This window comes from Talpa occidentalis, unplaced genomic scaffold (assembly GCF_014898055.3).
Source record: "Talpa occidentalis isolate TD23 unplaced genomic scaffold, MPIMG_talOcc4v2.1 talOcc4.6, whole genome shotgun sequence".
Classification (NCBI taxonomy): domain Eukaryota; kingdom Metazoa; phylum Chordata; class Mammalia; order Eulipotyphla; family Talpidae; genus Talpa; species Talpa occidentalis.
The window spans coordinates 68,749,715-68,766,837 of NW_023604972.1; the positions used below are offsets into that span (position 1 = coordinate 68,749,715).

The window sequence follows — 17,123 nt, forward strand, 5'->3', positions numbered from 1 at the left end:
CCATTGTCCAAGCACTCAGCTTGCTGGCAGCAACCAAGCTGCCCCCAGAGCATGGTGGCTGCAGTCCCTGCACCAGCAGTGGCCACCCCATTCCACAGCAAGCAGCATTAACCTCTCCCCTCCAGCCTCACATTACCTGTTTTGGATACTTTGGGAGGAGCACTGGGCTCTCCTGGGGCATCTCCAGTATTATAGCTCCCTGAAGCTCTAGGGAGAGAGGCCTGCCTCACGTACAGCCAAGATGGCAGGTTTCAGGTGGCAGCCTGCCCACTGAGGGATGCTGGGTGCAGTGTGTCTCTGGCCCCACTGTGGCCAACTCTTGCCATAGCTCCCCGAGAGCCCATCAGCCCACAAGCCGCACTGAGCTCATGTAGGTCAGGTCTGAACAGTTGCCAGGTGTTTCTCCCTTTTGAATCTGGAGCCAGGATCATGAATGAACAAGTCAGGTTTAAGCTTTTAGCTATATTCATGGTAGATAGTTTATAATGTGTATCAAAAAATAGAGCAAACTGGTGCCTATCTAGCAGCAATCAAATACTTGTTGAAAAATGGCACAATCAGGCTTGTAGGGTGGGGACGCCAAAGAGGATATAAAGCAGAGCACAAACTAGCTTGATTTATTTAGCAGGTGGCCTTGGAAGGAGGGGCATTCAGCAGATGACCTTCAGAGACTCCACAAATATCCAGACCACTACAGCCTTCCAGATGTCCATAGACAATTGCAGAAACCTGACTGCTGCACCTGTCTCTGACACCACCTGATATTGGGTGTATCTGATGACCTCATCAATCACCTAAAGTTGGTAAATAGGGAGACTGAGATAGCCTAACACTGTTATTTCCATGATTTTGGTTTTATAGTATCTATTTCCCTTTATACATTTTAGAGACAAGGAGGTATTCTGGTTGTGAAAAAACAGAATTTGTCCCCCATATGGACTATCTAGTCTTAAGCAAAATTAAACTTTATTAAGAAAATTGTATCATTGCTATATTAATATAGTATATAATTCTACTTCAGTATGCATTTGCATTTACTACATGATGACTTTCTAAATTAATTTCTTCAAATGCAACATTGAAGTAAAACCATGAAGCTTTACATGTAAGACACAAACTTTTCTAATCCAAAAATCTAGATGATTAACATTATTCATGAGCTTCAGTTTATTAAAGTTATTTGTAGTTTTTTTGTCCATAGTGTAATGTGAAAAAGTAGGCATTGTTTTATGAAACTGTTGAAGAATTGAAATATTCTGACTTGTTGAAGAATTTTTTTTTAAAGATTTATTATTTATACAAGAACCGGGGTACAGGCCAGATGCACGGGCAGGTGAGAGGATTCACCAGAGACAGAGTAGGGAGCAGAACAGGCAGATGGACCAAAGTCACTGCTGAAGGGAGCAGCAGGCGAGATAGGAGAGGTCTGCTGCGCCATGTGTGTTTATCCCCAGCCGGCCAGGATTGAACCCGTGCTGCAGAGGCTGCGGACAGCTTCACAGTGCAGCGCTCAAACTGCCTGCGCTACCAGGGAGGCCCTTGTTGAAGAATTTATAAGTGCTATACACTATTCGTAAAATTAATATATTCACCAAATTTTTAACACATGGAAAATCTCTGTATAATGTACTACAAAATAAAATTATCAAAATGAAAGTAAGCGTTTTCAATGAAACCACTAACTTTTCAATAGTAACTTGTGAATATGTATTTTGTTATACTTATGTGAATTCAATGTAATTTTACTAAGAAATCATAGTTAAATCGTTATTTTTGTTGGTATTGTATTTAGAGCTCAGTGGTTCCTTACCAACAAAAGAAGCATGTCTTTGTTCTATTTTTTCTTTTTTCTTTTTCTTTTTTAAGATTTTATTTATTTACTATATACAGGGGTACAGGCCAGATGTGCAGGAGGGTGCGAGGATTCACCAGAGATAGGCAGGGAACAGAACAGGCAGACTGACGAAATACACTGCTGAGGGGAGCAGCTGGCGCGACAGGAGAGGTCTGCCGTGCCATGGGGGACTCTCACAGGCCATCCGGGATTGAACCGGTGCTGCAGAGGCTGCGGACAGCTTCACAGTGCAATGCTCAACAGCCTGCGCCACCAAGGGAGGCCCTCTGCTATTTTTTTCTTCAACAAATATTTATTTCCTTTGTCACTTTTCCAATGTGACCATATAGAACATATTCATTTTGATTCCAGTAACTACTAGAAATACAAATGTAATATTTGTTTTGTTTATTCTCACAGTATATCTACTTCATATGTGTTCATTTCCTGTAATTAAGCACTGTATTCAATTTCAGTTGCACTTATTAGTATAGTGGCTATATTAATATATATTCATACCTCATTTAGATTTTTGGATCAGAAAATTATTGCCTTATATACACATTCCATTTTATTTCAAAATTTCATTCCTGCAAAGTTGAATATTTGGGCTAAATGCCATTTTGTATTTAATCGATTTTTACATTTTTATTCTTTCAATCAAGTGAGATGTCTTATTTGATGTATTTTTGGAATATATCAGCTGATTTTTTAAATTTATTGCATATGGAATTACACAGGAGAGCTTTTAAAAATCCTTATATCAAGGCTCTAACTCAGTCCAATTAAATCAAATCTCTAGAGGTTGAATTCAGTTATCACTTTTTAAGAAAGCATTTAAGTGATTTCAGTATGCATCCATGTTTGAGAAACACTGAAATAGATGAAAGAAAATGCTGACATTATGGAAATTATGGACATTAAGGCTAACCTTGTTTTATCTATAAATTTCTCTTTTATCAATGCTATGATCTTCTGATTTATTCATTTTTTTCTGAATTTTAATTATTGTATATAACCTTTGATTTACAAAAAATACATGCAGTATAAATGTGAGCTATGGCCTTCAATTAAAAGTATAAATATGGGCCTCCCCTGGTGGCGCAGGCAGTTAAGCGCAGTGCTGTGAAGCTGTCCCCAGCCTCTGCAGCACCAGTTTGATCCCGGCTGGCCGGCGAGGGTCCCACATGGCACTGCTGATCTCTCCTGTCTCGCACACTGCTCCCCTCAGCAGTGTATAAATAAATAAAAAAATAAAAATAAATCTTAAAAAAAGTATAAATACTATAAGCCCACCATATTTTTGTTTATTTTTTTAAGATTTATTTATTTATTTATACAAGAACTAGGCTACAGGACAGATGCGTGGGAGGGTGAGAGGATTCACCAGAGACAGAGTGGGGAACAGAACAGGTAGACTGACGAAATACACTGCTGAGGGTAGCAGCGGGCATGGCAGGAGAGTTCTGCCGCGCCATGTGCTACCCTCGCTGGCTGGCGGGGTGCTGCAGAGGCTGAGGACAGCTTTACAGTGCTGTGCTCAAATGCCTGCACCACCAGGGGATGCCCATACCATATAATTAATAACTAAAAATTATAGTACACTTTTCACTCACAATCACAGCTAGATTCTTGAACTCATAGTTAACCAGTGTTTTGAATTTTGTGTTTATCTTTCACTTGTTTTTGTGAAAATATGTATAATTCTGTATTTTCCATTACCAGCATATTATCCAGTGTATCATAATTTATGCTTTATAAAATATTTCTTAACTATATGTAACATATACGATTTGTTATTCTTTTTGTTCACTCAATATTATAGATCAGACACCCTTTCATGTTGCTTTATGTTGCTCTAGTAATTCAGTTATTTACACAGAGGTGTAATATTTCCTTGTGGAAATATGCTACGATGTATTTTTCTTTTTCATTTTTTTCAAGATTTTATTTTATACAAGAACTGGGGTACAGGCCAGAGGTGTAGGAGGGTGAGAGGATTCACCAGCAACAGAGCGGGGAACAGAACAGGTAGACTGACTGAAATACACTGCTGAGGGGAGCAGTGGGTGAGACAGGAGAGGTCTGCCACACCATGTGGGTATCTCCTTGGCCAGCCGGGAATTGAACCGGTGCTGTGGAGGCTGCGGACAGTTTCATAGCACTGTGCTCAACCTGCTGCACCACCAGGGAGGCCCTACAATGTATTTTTAAATATTATTAATTAATAATAATTGTAACTATTATTTTAAATAACATTTTTATAAATAAAGTAATATTTTAAATAATATGTGTATATAATAATTTTAGTTACCATAAAACACCCACCACAAGAGCATCCATAATGCATCACCATAGTTCATTGAGTACCCTCCCAATTGGTTTATACCTCTTTGTTTTTCCTCTAGAAGTTGTAATCCTGTGGTCTTATTTCTAAGATTTGTCTTTGATTAGTTTTGTTGATTCCTTTGCTATGTTTCTTTATATTCCACAAGAGTGAAACATTCTATTATTTGTCTTTTACTTTCTGACAATTATCACTTAGCATAATCACATTGTCTCATCCATACTGTTGCAGATAGCAAGATTTCATCTCTTTATATCTGAGTAGTATTCCATTGTGTATATACACCACACCTTCCTTGTCCACACATCTCTCAATGGGTAGAGCTTGTTTCCATAAGTTGGCTATTGTATATAGAGCTGTAACAAACATTGAGTGCATATATTCTTTCAAATTAGCATTTTTGCATTATTTAGATAAATAATGATAAATAACAAGTATAATTGCTGGATTGTATGCTAGATCTATTTTTTGATATGTTAAGAAGCCTCCATACTGCTTTTCATAGAGGCAGGGCCAGTTTACATTCTTATCAAGGTATACACCATTATAGTGCTTGGGTGTTTCTGTTACTTTTGATATGGGCCATTCTCACAAATATGAGGTGGCATCATATTTTGGTTTTGATTCCCACATCCCTCATGATAAGTGATGATGAGTACCTCTTTGGAGAATTGTCTCTGTATCTCTGTGCCCATTTTTTTTGATTGGGTTGTTTTCTTTCGTGAGTTCTGTATGAGTTCTTTGTATCATTTTTTCCTGTGCTATTCTTAGGAGAGGGATTTGTGGAACATAGGTTATATTCAGGTGTAACTTTACAGTGATACTATTTCACTCCCTAATCCCAGTAGTGGTATTGATTTATATCTTCAGCAGCATATATAAAACTTCACAACCAATTTCATGAATATTAATCTTGAATATTAATATATGATGCACAAATGTATTTTCCCATTTGGTCATTTGGTAGGATGTCTTCATTTTATTAATAATTTCTTTTGCAGTGCAGAACTTTGTAGTTTGATGTAATTCCATTTATTTTTGTTATTATTTCCCTTACCGCTGTGGACGATTACATATAAAAATCATTGACTTCACACTCATGAACTGTTTGTCCTATGTTTTCTTCTATTCATTTTACAGATTCAGGTCTTACATCAAAGCATTTTCTCCATTTGGAGTAAATTTTTTGTGTAGTATAAGAGTATTTGCAGTTTCATTTTTTTTAAGATTGATTGATTGATTGATTGATTGATTGATTTAAACAAAAACTGGGGTATACGCCAGATTCTTGTGAAGGTGAGAGGATTCACCAGAGACAGAGCGGGGAACAGAACAGGCAGTCTGATGAAACACACGGCTGAGGGGAGCAGCGGGCGAGACAGGAGAGGTCTGCCGCACCATGTGGGACCCTTGCTGGCTGTCCACCGGGAGTGAACCGGTGCTGCAGATGCTGCAGACAGCTTCACAGTGCTGTGCTCAACTGCCTGCACCACCAGGGGAGGCCCTGTAGTTTCATTTTTTTAAATAAGGCTATCCGTTTCCCCAGCACCATTTATTGAAGGGATTTTCCTTTTCCTATTGTGTACACTCAGTTCATTTGTCTAAATTAACTGTCCATATAAATGGATTAATTCCTGTGCACTCAATTTTATTCCATTAGTCTGTGTGTCTATTTTTATTCCAATACCAACTGTTTTCATTACTATATCCTGGTTGTATAGTTTGAAATCTGGGAATGTAATACCTTCCTTCATCCTTCTGTTTTGTCAAGATTTCTTTGGCTATTCAGGGTCTTTTCTGATTCCACATCAATTTCAGTAATGTCTGCTCTATTTATCTGAAGTATGTCATTGAATCTTTAAGTATTGCACCAAATCTATAGATTACTATGACTTTTAACAATGTTATTTCTTACAGTCTGTGAATAAAAAAAAATATCTTTAACTTTCCTTGTTGTCTTCTATCTCCTTTAACAATGTATGGTAGTTTTCCTTGAACAGTTTATTCACCTACTTTGTTAGGGAAATTTCTGGGTATTTAATACTTTTTGATGCTATTGTAAATAATTTTCTTGATATTTTTATTTTCAAGTTGATTATTAAACATAGAAATGCAACAGATTTTGCAGATATTGATTTTTTAGCCTGCTACTTCATTGTATTGATTATTTTTGTAAAATTTTGTGGACTTTGTATGGTTTTCTCTGTATTTATCATGTGATCTGTAGTAATAATTACTTATTCTTTTCCTGTTCAGGTTCCTTTTATATCTTTCTCTTGCTTAATTGCTCTAGCTGGGACTTCCAATACTAAATAGAATAATAGTGGTCATGAAATAATTTCTAGTTCTAGCCGGTGAGGTGAGAGGTTTTTAGTGAGGAATGCAGGATGTGATCTAGATCCCAGTCAGGTCTGACTAAAGGACCATGGAGACCTCAGCTTATATCTTCCTGGGTCACTTTTCCATAACTCAACTGAAAAGGGACTAGACCTGAGTCAACTTCCCTCCTGGAGAAACTCCAGGTGGTGTTAAGCTATATGCTCCATATATGCTGCTTGGCACTATTTTAGGGATATACCTTGCCAGAACAAGGGTACCCTGCCAAGTTTCATGTTCAGCTTCCCCCTCCATGCCACATCCTACCTTCTAAAACCTGTCTGCTTATTTAACCAAGGTCTTCTACATCACTGAAATCATACTGGGAACTCATGGATCCTTCTGGACATGGTTTTTATGTTCTAGAAACTTCTAATTAAAGGGAGAAGATGTAAGGAAAGGGGATGACCTGGTTGTTGGGTTCTTACCTGCAGGACACACAGGGCCCTCCTGGTGGCCTGGGGGTCAAGTCTCAAAGCTATCACCTCTATGGCCTGAGTTTGGTCCCTGGCCAGGGAGCTAACCCATATATGGCCAGCAGACCTCTCTCTCCTGTCTCAGCCACTGCTCCCCTTAGTGCATTTCAGTAAATCTGACTGTTCTGCTCCCCACTCTGTCTCTAGTGAATTCTCTTACCCCCCACATCTCTAGCCTGTACACCAACTCTTCTAAGCAAAAATTAAAAAAATAAAATAATGTAGGACACACAAAACAATATTAACATAACTTATTTACATAGAGAGAAGGAAAAAGGAGGGGAGGAGCATTAAGGGGAGGGGAGGGGAGGTTAAGTTAAGGGAGAAATAGAGAAAGGGAGAATGAATATTTATAGGCTAGTGGCTAGATGAATTCTTCCCTAACCCTTAGAGTGTCCATGGTATAAAGCCAAATTTGGAGCTAGCCATGACAAGATGGTCGATGACACACTCAACAAAGCAAGCAAAGCTAACTACACATGTAGAAGAGAATGGATGAAGGAATTGGGAATAAGACCACTGAGGCCACATGGAGTATGACCGTCTACTGAATGCTACTGAAAGCCTGACCGTCTACTGAAAGCCTGAGAGCTAGAGGGAGAAGGTCATGTGGAAAAGAGTAAACCAGAGTATAGGGAGTAGAGGCAAACATGTTTCATTCACTGTGAAAAGAGAAACCTCTGGGATCAGGCTTTTAAACCCATAGGGTCTCTCTGTTCCACCCCTTCTAGCATCCTGCTTAGGATGTTAGGGGTGGTGGTGTCCTGGAATGACAGAAGAGTATTATGGGGCTTCCTGGGAGACCTGTCAATCTACCAGGTAATCTTGTTGATGCACTCAGTACCCTTTTTCTATGCTGCCTAGTTATGGGTGTGATGAGGTGTACAAGGGCCAGCAGGGTGTCCTGAGAGCCCTGGGACAATTGAATCATCCACACTGGACCACTCCTCCAACAGTAGCTGATAGTTCCTCCAGCTGATCTACCAACTGCTGTTGCTCTAGGGTAGTCATGTTCCACTGAGGGGAGACCCATAAGTTAATACAGGTGATTTCTTGTCTGGAGAAGGACCCTTATCCACTGCCCAGAGATGCTATGATTCAGCTCCAGTGCCATCTATCATATTTTCCTGTTTCTGCTTCAGGGGTTTTATTCATGTCCTCAAGAAAGCTCTCTCTCCTCATCTTGAACCTAGAATCTAATCCTTATATTTGGTGAAGTTCTTGTCACCATGGGTGTTATAACTCCCTGAGGTTTCAAAGCTGGGAATAGTTCTCACAACTGGAATTCAGTTAGCTCAAAACATGTTTGGAAATAGAGGATTCTTCCATCTCTGACTTCTCTGAAAAATGAGGTGTGCCCCTGACCCTCAAAAACCTCTGAAATTCTGGGGTGTTTAAATTTTTTTTTATTTTGACTTAAAAAAATTAGGAGAATAAAATATCAACAACCACTATATGTCAATCATATGATATAAATTTATTATTTTGCCAAAAAAAAGTTCTGACATTGTCATATTTATCTAACCAGACTCTGATGCTGTATGACCTAATCAAGGATACAAATCCATAGATTTTACTATCTTATCCTTAGACAGAAGCAGAGCTATGGCTAGGGCCATAGTTTGAAAAAGGACATTGACCCAGCATAGAGGACAGATCAGTGTCTTGTGGGTTATCAATTGCAAGAACGCTAAGTCTGAGCTAACAACAGTGGGGTTTGTTTAACAAATAGGGGAAACAAAGTTTCTAAAGACACAGTGGCTGACTACCTCACCTCAGAAGCTGCCCCTAGTGCCCAGAGTTCTAAACAAAAGGCCACTTGTTCAAGATGGTGCTATCCTGTCAAAGAGGGCCTGGAGTTTGTGCACACCAGCAAGCAATGTGCCTGGATACAACTCACAGTGGTAGCTGGAGGTGCTCGTGGGTGTGGTTGCTGAGATGAAACTGCAGTAGCCAGTCTGAAGTTGGGCTAGACAAGCACAACTTGTCAGCACCCCCCCTACTGTGGCCCCCCACTGTGACAGACAAGCCTGATTGAACCATTTTCAATTAGTGACTGATAGGACCATTTTAGGACGAATCAGCTCACTCTGATTCGTAATTAACTAGTGAGCTGATTGAACATGGTTGGTTCATTTAGCTCCACCTTATTGGTCCATTGTATAATTCAGGCACCAAATTTAAAAAGTCATACTTGGGGCCTGCTTAGACCTGACTAGCGCTGACCTCAGGGCAGGCTTATGGGCTGGTGGACTCCGAGGAGTCACCTCCAAAGCCAGTCTCATTGGGGCCAGAGGCTCTCTGCACCTTTTAGTGGAGCTGGGTGTAACACCATATGCGGGAGGGGCCCTGAGGCAGCACTGGGACATGAGTTCCAGATGTTGCAGGGTGGGCACCATTCAGAGCCCACAGACATCTGAGACTCCACAGACATCTCTTCTGCCTGCAACTCCAGGGAGCCACAACACTGGAGCTGGCCTAGTGGTGTTCTGTGCTCCTCCCTGCATCCCCGAAACAGGGGCTGCAGGGCTAGCTGTTGTCTCCTATGCTAAAGTTTGCTCTAGTAAAGGACAACCTTGCCTCTGCAGCTGCAGTGGGGAGACATGCCCTGAAGTGGCTTGATAGGGGAACCACTGTCTCTGGTCATCACTGCCAAACTCTGTCAGCAGCTTGAGCTCCAGTGCGGCCACTGGTGGCAGGTGGTAAAATGTCCACAACCCAAGCTGGTTGTACTGCCCTCTAGGCCACTTCTGGTGTTGGGCACAGGAGCCCTGAAGTGGGGGTTCTGGCACTCAAACCCAGCTATCTCCAGGATGGCCACCAACCCCAGTCCACTGAGGTGGGCCTCTGTGTAGCTGTCCTGAATCCTTCTGCTGCAGCATGGCCTGGATGACCCAAAACTTCCACTCTGGGGACAGAGCCTTAGGACCTCTGCACTCAAACTTGGCTGGCTCTGGGGTAGGGGCTGCCCAGAGGTGGCAGGTCTGGTGACTGTCTGGAAACCACTCCTGCTGTTCCAATGTTTCCTGCCACTTAAGAGGATGCAGGGAAGAGCTGGTGTTGTCCTATGGCTTGTGCTATGTGATTCTGGTTTCAACACCATAAAGAGCATAAAAGAAAATAAGTGTCTCCATCTGCTCTTAATCAAAACACAAATATAACAATGCATAGATAAAACATCACTTAGCATTTCATTAGTTAGCTAAATTATAATGAAAGCAGAAATCTAATGCTAGGCAACTTTTGCCCCTAAAACGATCCATATACTCAAAAAGTTGCATTATCATATTATCTTGAAAATTTTGTTAACTTCTGTGGCTGTGCAGGCTTTTAACTTCAATGCCCACAGTTGATTGTTAATAGTTTCTTTTGCTGTCATCCACTTCACATTTGACACTCTAAATCTTATTTTGTGTAATTTACCCAGAATCTGTTTCTATATATACATATGCAAAATATGGTAAAGAAATGAAATCACTCTGGACAATCTCAGGAAAGAGAAAAAAAATGGTGTCTGTTGCCTAGATATTTCAGATGAAGTTGTGTTTCTCTTAGTTTGAGTTATAAAGATAATTATTGCAATTTTGTATTTTATATGCATAGGCAAATCCTTAGAATTCAGAATGTGGAAAAGTGCTGAGGACAGTGATTTCAAAATGAAAGGAAGGAATCTATTTTAAAGTGAAGTAAGAATTTTAACTTATGGTTATTATTTTGGCTTAAAGTTAGAAAACTTTCTATTTAAAAAATTTCATTAACATTTTAGTGATCAGATTGACTTCCTTAGTACGTAAATTAAAATGGACTCAATATAGCAGGAAAACTGGGTCAATGTTGATGATTAACACAGGAAAAATTCATAGCATGGCAAACAATCAGCTTTGCGGTGCATACATAAGAATAAAAGATGCAAAGCTTGCCAAGAGATTCTTATAGCTAAGACGTCACATGGCAATGTTATTCAGAATGTAATAATGAGTGCCTTTCCACTATAATAACACCTATTCTGATCCTTTCATTTTAAACTGTACATAAATATAAAGGATGTTAAGAATGTATTTGAAATGCCAATGAAATAAAATGTTGTCACAGGATAGTGGTCTCCTGCTGCTTCATAAAATACCAAGCAAAAGGCAAGACTTACATTTTCAGAGTATAAGACATTAATCCCATGAGAGTGTTTTATTGCAGTGGTTATATTTCTACTATGAAAGTGAACATGTAGATTTAATCAATTCATTTGACACATTGTGATGCAGAAAATTGACAGCAGTTTATCAAGATTATTAAATTGTTGTATTATTGTAGACAGTTTATCAAAGGAAATATAGATATTTGAGGAACTTTAACTTTCAGATTGAGGGGAAATGCAGGTTTCTCACTAGCTGCAGGTTAGTGTTTCTTAAGAAAGTAATGGTAAATATAACAATTGAGGGACAGCATGATTGACATACCCCAAAGGGTTTGTATAGCAGTCTTATTAATATTATAGCTCCACGTTTCAACTTAACGGCAGGTAACACATAATAATTAAATATAACCAATGAGCAAGAATACCACAAGGACACAAATAAAGCTGTACTCTTCTGTATGTTTTATAAGGCATTTACAAAACTAGCTTTGCTATGTCGAATAATGAGTGCTGAATAACAAATGATATCATCAGAATAGAACACAATACCATAATCCAAGGTATATTTTGTAGGCTAGCTGGGGGCTTCTTACACAAGTTCAACCATCTACATCAAACCCAGCATATTTCCCAAAGGAAGTTGGAAACCCATTGTTGATTTCTTCTATAGCACCACACACATATATCGAATGTATACATATGCACACATATTGAATAGTTATATATAAATTATATATATAAATGCCAAAATGTGTATAGTATAATCCTTCACTTATAAATATATGCTCATTAACATCTAAAACAATGTCAGGGTTGTTTTAAGAACATTTTCGTTTTTCAAAAATGGGCCTATATTAGTGTAGTTAATTATTCCCAAGAGTAGATATGTGGTAATATAACTTTATGTCTTATTTGCTGACTGTTAAAATATGTGAAGTTTGTATTTCTTTTTTATTACAAATTTCCTTTTTTATTAACAAGGAGTATACTTTTACATACTTGTTATTTTTTTTCCTATTATAGGATTTGCCACTTACGTGTGGTCACCATAGTTCTCCCACCACAAAGGAACCCATGGTCCTCCACCATTGTCCACTGGGTTCTTCCCTTGCCCTGTTTTCTCCCCCCTTGCCCTCCCTGTTCCCTTACCCTCCAGGATGCCTCAGATTTATGGTTAGTTTGCAAGGGTCAATTTTAAAGTTTGTCTTTGTCTAATCCATTGTTTGATTTTGCTTTATTACACAAATAAATGAAATCATCTTTCTTCTTCTGGCTGGTTTCATTTATGGTAATCCCTTCCAGTTGCATCCATGCTGCCACGAAGGCATGAGTTTATCTTTTTTGGTCACTGAGTAATATTCCATTGTGTATAAAACCACACCTTTTTGATGAACTGATCTGTTCTGGGACGTTTAGTTTTCCATATTTGGCTATTGGAAATAGTGTTGCTATAAACAGGGAACTCTAGATTCCCTTTTGATTTAATTTTTTTTTTTTTTTATTTTGGGGTAGATACCAAGGAGTAGAATTGCTGGGTCATGTAGCAGATCCATTTTTAGTCTTTTGAGGAACATCACACATCTTTCCCTGGGGACTGGATAAGTCTACCACACTCCCACTAATAGTGTAAGAGAATTCCTTTTACTTTACACCCTTGCCAACATTTTTTTTTTTTTCTTTTTTGATATGGGCCTTTCTCACAAGTGTGAGGTGATATTGTGGTTTTGGTTTTGGTTTTCATTTTCCTGATGATAAGTGATGATGAAAACTTTTCATATGCCTCTTTGCCATCAGCCTGTCTTCTTTGGAAAGTGCCTGTTAAGTTCTTCTGCCCATTTTTGTGATTGGGTTTTTTGTTTGTTTGTTTGTTTGTTTTGGTTGAGTTGTATGAGCTCTTTGTAAATCTTCTAAATTAGTCGCTTGTTCAATGTATGGTATAAAAATGTGTCTCTGTAGAGTGTCCCTTTGTTTTGGCTACTCTCTTTTTTGCTGTATATTAGCTTCTGTATTAAAGTTTGATTTAATCCCAGTAGTTTATATTCATTTCTGCTTTCCTTGTTGCTGGAGATGAATCTGCAAATATGTTTTTGAAGCTTTGCCTATGTTTTTTCTTTGCTTTTTATAGTTTCAGTTCTTACATCCAAATTATTTTATCCATTTTGAGTTGATTTTTGTGTGTGGTCTGAGATAGTGATCTAGTCACATTCTTTTGCATGCAGCAGTCCAGTTTTCACAACATTCATAGAAGAAGGTTTCCTTTTTTTCAGTGTATATATTATCACTCCTTCTTCATAGATCAGTTGTCCATAAGTGTGTGTGTTTTCTGGGCTTCAATTCTATTCTGTTGCTCTGCATCAGTTTTTGTTCCGGTAATATGCTGTTTTAATAATTATGGCTTTATAGTCTAGTTAAAATCACAAGTGTGATACCTCCTTTGTTCCCTTTTTAGTTAAGAATTCTTAGGTTATTCAGGTTCTTTTGTGATTCCTTGTTAATTTCAGTAATATTTGTTCTATTTATTTGAAGAAAGCCACTGGTATTTTTATTGGGATTGCATTGAGTCTGTATATTGTTTTGGCAAAATGGACATTTTGATGATGTTGATTCTTTTTATTCATGAGCAAGGAATCAGGGAATATCTGCATTTCTTTGTATCATGTGCTATTTCTTTTTTTTTAAAGATTTATTTATTCATTTACACAAGACTGGGGTACAGGCCAGATGCATGGGAGGGTGAAAGGATTCACCAGAGACAGAGTGGGGAACAGAACAGGCAGACTGATGGAAGACACCGCTGAGGGGAGCAGCGGGCACAACAGGAGAGTTCTGCCATGCCATGTGGAACCCTTGCCGGCCAGCCGGGATCGAACCAGCGCTGCAGAGGCTGTGGACAGCTTTACAGCACAGAGCTCAACTGCCTGTGCCACCAGGGGAGGCCCATGTTCTATTTCTTTTAACAATGTTTTATAATTTTACTTGTATAGATCCTCCTTTGTTAGGTTTATTTCCAGGTGTTTAATATTTTTTTTGGTGAGGTTATAAATGGGGTGGCTTTCTTAATTTCTTCTAGCTCACCGATTGTATATCACAAGACAACTGATTTTTGCATGGTGATTTTGTATCCTGCCACTTTGCTGGATTTTATTTTAACAAGTTTTCCTGTGGGATCTTTGGGGACTCTCTATGCATTTTATCATATCATTTGCAAATAATGATAACTTTTTTTCTTTACCAATTTGGATTCCTTTTATAATTTTTCTTGCCTAAATGTTCCAGCTAGGACTTCTAATACTATGCTGAATAGTAGTAGTGAGAGTTGACATTCTTTTTTTTTTTTTTCATAGAGGCATGTTTTTATTTATTTATTTGTTTGAATGTTTGTTTGTTTGTTCTGTTTATACATGCACTGGGCACAGTCAGAAGCTCAGGAGGGTGAGAGAATTCACCAGAGCCAGAGCAGGGAGCAGAGCAGGCAGAAGGACCGAAGTACACTACTGAGGGGAGCAGTGGGCGGCAGGAGAGGTCTGCACGCCATGTGGGACCCTCCTCCGGTGGCCGGGGAGCAGCCGGGGATCGAACCGGCGCCGCAGAGGCTGCGGGCAGCTTCGCAACCCAGCGCTCAACCGCTGCGCCACCAGGGAGGCCCGAGAGTTGACATTCTTGTACTTTACTGGGTTTTAATGGAAAGACTTTCAGTTTTTCACCACTGAGAATGATACTAGTTTTGGGTTTTTCATATACTGGTTTACTGGTTTTATTATGTTGTGCTAAGTTCCATTTATCTCCAGTTTTTCAAGGGTTTCCATCATAAACCAATGTTGGATCATATCCAATGCTTTCTTGCCATCTACTCATACTTCATGTGCTATTTATCCTTTTTGTTGTTGATGTGCCAAATTATATTGACTGATTTTTGAGATTTTTTTTTTTTTGAATGTTGAACCATCTTCGTGCCCCTGGTATGAATCCTACTTGGTCATCATGTATGACCCTTTTTAATGCATTGTTGGGTTCGGCTTCCTAAGATTTTATTGAAAATTTTGCATCTGTCTTTATTAGGGAGATTGGTCTGTAGTTTTATTTTATTGTGTTGCCTTTGTTTGGTTTTGGAAAATGTTGTAATCATAGAATGTGTTTTTGGGAGTGTTCCTATTTTTTAACCTTTTTTTTTTTGGAATAAATTCATTTGGAGAGGAATTAATTCATCTTAGTAAGTTTGGTAAAATTAATTTGTGAAGGCATCTGGTCCTGGACTTTTGTTTTTAGGGAGAGTTTTGGTTTCCTTTTCAGTTTCCTTGCTTATCATTGATCTATTGAGGACTTCTATTTATTTTTTCCCTACTCAGTTTCATATATTGGTTTTATTATGTTGTGCTAAGTTCCATTTATGGTTGTGTAACTCTAAAGGAATTTGTCCATACCTTCTTTTTTTTTTAAGAGATTTTATTTATTTATTTTTAAGATTTATTTATTTATTTATACAAGAACCAGGGTACAGGCCAGATGTGCGGGAGTGTGAGAGGATTCACTAGATACAGAGCAGGAAACAGAACAGGCAGACTGATAAAATACACTGCTGAGAGGAGCAGCGGGTGCAATAGGAGAGGTTTGCTGCACCATGTGGGACTCTCACTGGCCGGCCTCTCACTGCAGAGGCTGAGGACAGCTTCACAGTGCTGTGCTCAACCACCTGTGCCACCAGGGGAGGCCCTGTTCATATCTTCTAAGTTATTGACTTCATTAACATATAATTCATATATGTTAGAGGCAACTTATAGTTGCCTCTAATTTTCCTATGAATTTCTGCTGTGTTGGTTGTGATTTCTCCTTTTACACTTTTGATCCTACTTATTTGAATTTTCTCCTTATTTTCTTAGTAGCTTTGCTAAAGGTTTGCTTAGTCTGTTTATATTTTTTAAGAATTAGCATTTGGTTTCAGTGAGCTTTTGGACTGTCTTTTTAATTCTTTTAAATGCTATGTTTTCATTTTTATTATTTATGTTGTGCTAAATTTTGGATTACTTTCTTCTTTTTTCTATTTTCTCAAGATGAGAAAGATTATTTAGGTTAGCTCTTTCTTATTTCTTGTTCTGGGCCTGTATTGCTATATATTTCCCTCTTAGTTCTGCTTTTGCTGCATCCCATAAGTTTTGGAAAATTGTGTTCTCATTTTCATTTGTCTTGAGGTAATTTGGTTTCCTCATTAATTTAGGGTCCTTCATTTAGAGGTGTTTATGTAAAAAATGTGTATAACATCACCAAATTAACTTTTCCTTTCTAAACACCCCTCTGTATGTTTTTCAGGATAATCTGGTGGCTTATAATTTGGGTTATATTAATCATTTTCTTTGAAATGGACTTCATTTTAATACAGTTTTGGGTTCACAGCAAAATTGAGCAGAAATTCTATTAAGTTTTAAATAATATCAACTTTATTCTAAGTAATTATTTTAACATTTCTGTATTGATTTTTATGAGCACATTAAAATTATTTTCACATAAACTAAGTTTTATGAATATCATATTTTCACATTATTTCATTCTGAAGATTGATGTTGATTCTGGCTGGGGTCTTTTCTTTACTCTTTTCCTGTTGTATAACTTACTTAACTATAAGATAATTAAAATTTCATCTCCAGTCTTGACTGCTGGTAGTAATCAGCACTTATTTTTATTAAATTGTAAACTAAATTGGAAGAAGAAAGCAAAGGAAGGTCTTTGCTATTTGAAACTAAGACTCTTGGATTTCTCAAATAACCAATAGAATTAAACAATATAAATTGATTTTTTTCTCCCAGTTCAGAAGCAGCACTCCTGTTTACTCTGCCAACTTTCCTACAAAATATACTAAGTCATCCATGTATCTTGATTTCCATTGTTTATTACCAATAAAGTAATTTTATTACCAATTGCCAGTAACTTTATTAACGATAAAGTCCAATTATTTATATTTCATCT

The 17,123-nt window shown here is 38.2% G+C and overlaps 1 protein-coding gene across 7 annotated transcripts in view; it reads left to right on the forward strand.

The window, feature by feature from the left end:
- TMEM232 (transmembrane protein 232) overlaps positions 1–17,123 on the forward strand; it is a 249,512-nt gene that overhangs the window by 188,063 nt on the left and 44,326 nt on the right. The window contains exon 13 of one of the 7 annotated variants that reach the window (XR_008549210.1): positions 626–803. The exons of 5 other annotated variants lie outside the window; for them this stretch is intronic. Coding sequence is in view for 1 of the 2 variants with exons in the window: in XM_054688082.1 (XP_054544057.1) it covers positions 626–752 (127 nt within the window). In the remaining variant the exon portion in view is untranslated. The remainder of the gene's footprint in view (positions 1–625; positions 804–17,123) is intronic. One more of the 7 variants, XM_054688082.1, reaches the window with a different exon arrangement.